The sequence below is a fragment of the Bidens hawaiensis genome, unplaced genomic scaffold (genome assembly GCF_021521415.1).
Source record: "Bidens hawaiensis isolate Kalapana, Puna unplaced genomic scaffold, B.hawaiensis_p1.1 tig00419396_1, whole genome shotgun sequence".
In the NCBI taxonomy this organism is placed as follows: domain Eukaryota; kingdom Viridiplantae; phylum Streptophyta; class Magnoliopsida; order Asterales; family Asteraceae; genus Bidens; species Bidens hawaiensis.
Window position 1 is genome coordinate 18,457 of NW_027504847.1, and position 5,830 is coordinate 24,286.

Consider the following 5,830-nt stretch of genomic DNA (forward strand, 5'->3'; position numbering starts at 1 on the left):
ACATAGATATGAGGCTCTCACTAACTTTGTTGTCCCTAAAAATTGAGTTAGCTAGTAATTCAAAAACAATTATTATTTTTTTATAAAAATCTGAAAGGGATGATTGAATTGGTTGAACAATTAAACTACATAATTTAAGGTGAGCAATAACTGGATCGGAAATCAAAGAAACCGAGCCTGAATTAGCTGAAAACCGATCAACCGAAAACCAAATTAACCTAAAATCCGTTATCACTTTTACTTGTTACCCTCAGTTAATCGAAATTAACTGAACATTTTTATTTTCACATATTACTCTCATACCCACCATTTCATGTATTTCATCATACGTCCATTTCAAGTATTTCTAAGGAAAAAAAAATAACCCAAGTTTGGTTGTAATTAACCAAAGCGAATCGAAAACAGACAAACTAACCAAATAAATTGAACAATTTAACCGAAAACCGACTGGTTAATAAATATAGATTAACCTATGAAAATATAATTCAAATAACCGAACCAAACTAAACCAAACCAAGCCTAATCAAGCAATGCACCCTCCTTGTCCTAATACAAGTAGCTCAATATTTGCTGACTCTCTCCTCCTACAAATAACCCAATAGTATTTTGGGCTTATACCTGCTGACCCAAAAAACACAAAAACAAACAAACCGACACGTCATCAGTGTAGTTTCACAGTTTGACACACGACCACCTCGTAACACGATACCTTTCCTCATCTATACAAATCTAGTTCCACAAATCTTTGAATCTCAAACTCCAATTACTTTCTTCTTCTTATTCAAAAAATGAGTAGATTAAGAAAACATAATAAAAGTTTACTTATTATCTCACCAAAAAGATTAATATTATTATTATTATCTTGTTTAATATGTACCCTTTTAGGATTACTTCTACTAGCCATCTTCTCCGACCCTGATCTCCCAGCCGGGCCCACCATTTTGCCTCCACCGGAGATGCATAATAATAATAATAATAACAGTAATATGAAGGTGAAACACGCTTCTAGTTGTGCCACGGTGGAAGATATGGGGAATGAAGCTGTTGGTGATTCAGGGAAAGAAAGTTTGAGAGTTAGAGAGTTGATTAGAAATCATTTTCAGATTCAAGGTATTATAATTATTATTATTTTTTATTTTTTATGTGTTATGGTCAATGCTAAGTCAATGTAGATTTGAGTTGAAGGTAGATTTATGAAAATGTTGATGTGATATGTGATTCATGGAAAGAAAGTTAGAGAATTGATTAGAAATCATTTTGAGATTCAAGGTATTATTATTATTATTATTATTATTATTATTATTAAAAAAAAAGAATTTTGTGTTATGGTCAATGCTAAGTCAATGTAGATTTGAATTGAAAGTAGATTATGAAATGTGGATGTTGATATTATGTGATTCGGGTTATCGTCAAATAAATATTAGATGATGATTAGAAGTTATGTTTTATGATTATTCATTTAGTCATGAAGTATGAGGATAATGATTATTAGAGTTTGTTTGACTTGTTTTAGCTTTAGTTTTTTGGTCAACGCTAAGTCAACTTAGATATAAGTTAAAGTAAAGCAAGAAATCTTGATGCTAATATGTGATTTTGTTTAATGTGTCAAGTTAAATTGGAATATGACTAGAAGTTATGTTTTATGATTTTTAATTTAGTAATGAAGTATGAATATTTTGATAATGATGATAATAGGCTAAAAGTAACACTTGGTGTAGGCTAGATTCGAGCTTGAATAGGTCCAAATTGTTCACTAAATCTATGCCCCGTTTGAGAATTGAAACTATGTGATACCCAAAAAACCGGAAGTCGCCCCCCGTAATGAACACAAAAACCGAACATGTAAGTAGAAGTTTGGGTTTAGACTAAACGTGTTATGGTTCAATTCAGGTAAAACCAGTTTTTGCTAAACGGGTCGTATTTAACGCGTTTATTTATATAGCTTTTTTTAATAAAGATGTTTTGTCATAAATTTTTTGGATTGAGTATTTTATGGCCAACATTGAACGTTTAACGTAATTATTTTATATACATTTGTATTTTTAGTTGTAAAAATTCTGAGTTTTAATGTGGGAAAAAGTTCAAATAAAAATAAGTCTTCTGGTTAAACGGGTCGTGTTTATGTTTGTGTCTACCCATGAAAACTCATGTGACACGATTTCAGATGGTGTCATGTTCGGGTTCAACCTGGCTTGAGAACATGAATTCTTTATATGTTTCCACCTTTTATTTTGTGATTAATACTAACAAACATTACGTGTTTATTCTTATGTTAGGAGCATCACGCGTTCGTTCACTATCTCCAGACCACTTCTGCAAGCAAAACTTTGTAATGGGCAAAGCTTCAGAAGCGGGATTCGGGAACGAAATGTACAAGATCTTAACGGCTGCAGCGCTCAGCATCATGCTAAACCGTTCACTAATTATCGGTCAAACGAGGCATATTGGTTCTTTCCTTTTCTTAACCTTTTAGCTATAATTAACTCTAGATGTGGCAAGTTAAAATGCTACTTTTTCATAACGGGCCAAAATGGGTCGGGCCGGTTCAAGTGGGCTGAAACTTAAAATTGCCACCTTTAATGAATGTACATATTTTAGTAAATATAAACGCGAATGCTTACTCTTTTTTTTATCCGTGTTTATCAGGGGCAAGTATCCATTCGGGGACTATATAATGTATGCCAATTTCTCTTTTACACTAAAAGAAGTGAAACATTTATGGAAAAAGAACGATTGTGTAGGAACGTACGGGCGGCATCTTATTATGAGGGTCGATGATTTCGAGAAGCCATTGCAAACAGATGTTCTTTGCAGTAACTGGAGAAAATGGAAGCAACCGATTATATGGTAATCTTTAGGATCAAATAATCACTTAATAATGTTTGCGAAAAGATAAAACTTGCACATGCTGTTTAGATGTTTAGACTCTTGTAGGGTTGTTTAAGAAGCTCGTGACTTGCTTGAAATCGTGTCATTTGTAAACAATTTGAGCTGAGTTGGCTTGGTTTGTAAACGAGCCGAATCCAAGCCAAGGTAAGCTTGGCTTGTTGGCTCGCTCGCCAGACTCGTTTGGCTGGTTTGTCGGCTTGCTCGTCGGCTCGTTTAAGTTAAAGTCCAAATTTTAATCTATATGAATTTAAACCCAAAAGTGTAACTCAAGTTTTAATATATATAAATTATAAAGTTTGTAGTTTATTAACTATGCGTTATGTGTATCTTAATAATAATAATAATATTTTTTTTACTTTTATACATTAGGTTAACTATGCATTATGTGTATCTTAATAATAATATATTTTTTTTATTTTATACATTAGGTGTGCAAAAATATAAAGTTATTTTTTTTATATATAAACAAGGCAATAAACAAGCCAAACCTTAGCCCAACGTTGCAGGTCGTTTATTAACCATGCATAGTAATCTGGCTCGAGCTATTCACAAACCAAGCTTGAGCTCAACGTTGCAGGGCGTTAAGATAAATGAGTCGAGCCTTAGCTCAACTGCTCGGCTCGTTTATAGCCATAGATTCGAATTTAAATTGATTTGTCGCAATTTAAAGTCACATTTGTTGGTTTTTGGTGTTTGGATAAGCCGATTATATCGGATGGTAATACTGATTTTAAACGTGTCGTGTCAGGTTTAGAGGTACCACGGATGCAGTGGCGGCTCAGTTTTTCTTAAAGAACATGCATGTTCAAATGAGGAAATCAGCCTCTGCATTATTTGGAAACACTGAAGTTCTTCGTTCTAGACCGAATGTAATTGGCGAGCTGCTACGAGCGATAATATCACCTTCACCAGATGTTCAAAAGGCAGTTAATTCGGTTATAAATGGAGGCCGTGATCCTCATCTTGCCGTGCATATGCGCATGCTCGGGAATAGGTACTTTAAATCATTTTACTCCAAGAAAAATAAATGATTAATTATAAAAATAATACAATTTTTCATAATCATATTTGACACATGTATAGGTCTCCTAAAGCGGTCAATGCGGTTTTAAATTGCATCAAAACCACCATTACGGGAATCCATCAACCTCGTGTCGTATTGATCTCCGACATAGCGTCACTCGTTAACGACCTCAAGCCAAAACTTCATAATTTTACAAAGGTACATTCTTTATAAGTCAAAACATTATAAATTGTTTTCGAATATTAATATTGAATGATGCATACGGTCATTGGTTAGGTTCTTCATTTTGACTACAAGAAGTTTAAAGGGAACATGTCTGGTGGGAGTGTGGCTGCAGCTGGCGGTGTCGGGTTTAGAACGAAAGATTGGGGGCCTGCGCCTCGATGGGTTGCTTTTGTTGACTTTTTTCTAGCATCGCGTGCAACACACGCTGTTATTTCGGGTGCCCAAAGACGTGTAGGGACTACTTATGCACAGCTTATCGCGGCATTAGCCGCAACATATCAACTCGGTAATTAAATCCCCCAATATTTTTTTCGTGTTATTAGTTTGTACTAGTTTTATTATTATTTGAGTGAATTACGGTTTTCGTCTCTGTGGTTTGTTCAAATTTGTCATTTCAATCCAAAAGTTTAAAATTTGCTATTTTCATCCCTAAGGTTTCATTTTCATTGCAATTTTCGTCCTTTTGTTAACATATTTTGGACTGAGAGAAGATTTTTATTTTACAAACCACATGGACGAAAATCGCAATGAAAACGAAACCTTATGGATGAAAATTGCAACGTAAATGAATCTTTAGGGACGAAAATAGCAAATTTTAAACTTTTAAAACGAAATCTTATGGACGAAAATTGCAACCTAATTGAATCATTAGGGACGAAAATAGCAAATTTTAAACTTTTAAAACGAAATCTTATGGACGAAAATTGCAACGTAAATGAATCACTAGGGACGAAAATAAAAAATTTTAAACTTTTGGACTAAAGTAGCAAATTTGAACAAACCACAAGGACAAAAAACACAATTCTCTCTTATTATTTATTTCACAATGATAATATTTTTTTTTATTAAAATAATTTTCAGATCACGGTGGTCCAGTGAATTTCTCTTTCATAAGTAGTTTTCAGAACAATCTTTTGCATGGAGGGTTACAGAATCAAGTAGGGTGGGGTCATGTTTGGAACCGATTTGCGGGTCGGTTAAGTTGTCATAGCCAGCCGAACCAGTGTGCGCTCACCCCGCTTCTTCCTCCCGGGTGGTGGGACGGGTTGTGGCAGTCACCAATACCACGAGACATTCGTAGAATGCAATCATACGGCATGAAACTTACAGGATTTGGAACGATTGATGAAAACCGTCTTCGAGGTTATTGTAAAGCTAAAAAAGCTACCATAAGAACTATTCCAATATGCAGTAAATTAAAATGCTCTTAAAAAGTCACTAAGTATTGCTAAAAGGTATTTGTTAATAGGTTAGCGGGGTATTGATAGTTGATGGTTCTTGAGTTTTCTAATTACAGGGTTTTGCTATTAAGAAAATTTATTTTAAGAATAATGTCATTGCCATGTTACACTAATATTCATTTATGTAGATTTAGACGAGATAGATGTATTTTATAAAGATGTTTTAACGGTCTTGACATTGAACCCAAGTTAGAGCATTCGCGACATGTTCTCTATTTTCATATATAAACTAATTTTTTTACTATGAGCGTTGCAATGGGCAGGTCGATAAATCTGGACGTTGGTAAAAAAAACCCAAGCATTAGTGTTGAAGTGGTAGGTTGACGCGAATTCGGTCGGTTCTTGTTCCTGTTATGTGTGTCATTGTACGTGAACTAAAACAAAACGTTATAAAAATTGAGATGAACCAATGGGGTGGCGCCGGTCGAAAAACTCAAGCGTTGATAAAACC

General features: G+C 34.3%; 1 protein-coding gene across 1 annotated transcript; it reads left to right on the top strand.

Moving 5' to 3' along the window:
* The first annotated feature begins 680 nt into the window (after positions 1–680).
* On the top strand, positions 681–4,432 carry LOC143608622 (uncharacterized). Its single transcript, XM_077083619.1, has 6 exons — positions 681–1,110; positions 2,277–2,447; positions 2,647–2,847; positions 3,638–3,883; positions 3,973–4,111; positions 4,190–4,432. Exons 3-6 carry the CDS (start codon positions 2,675–2,677, stop codon positions 4,430–4,432), a joined length of 801 nt encoding a protein of 266 aa, XP_076939734.1. The 5' UTR covers positions 681–1,110; positions 2,277–2,447; positions 2,647–2,674.
* Positions 4,433–5,830: the final 1,398 nt, after the last annotated feature.

Bases quoted from the DNA above. Each gene is read 5' to 3' on its own strand.
- LOC143608622 (XM_077083619.1), top strand. From the start codon at position 2,675: ATGTATGCCAATTTCTCTTTTACACTAAAAGAAGTGAAACATTTATGG. The intron at 2,848-3,637 runs GTAATCTTTAGG...GTGTCGTGTCAG, and splicing joins TGGAAGCAACCGATTATATG to GTTTAGAGGTACCACGGATG. The intron at 4,112-4,189 runs GTACATTCTTTA...GTCATTGGTTAG, and splicing joins AACTTCATAATTTTACAAAG to GTTCTTCATTTTGACTACAA.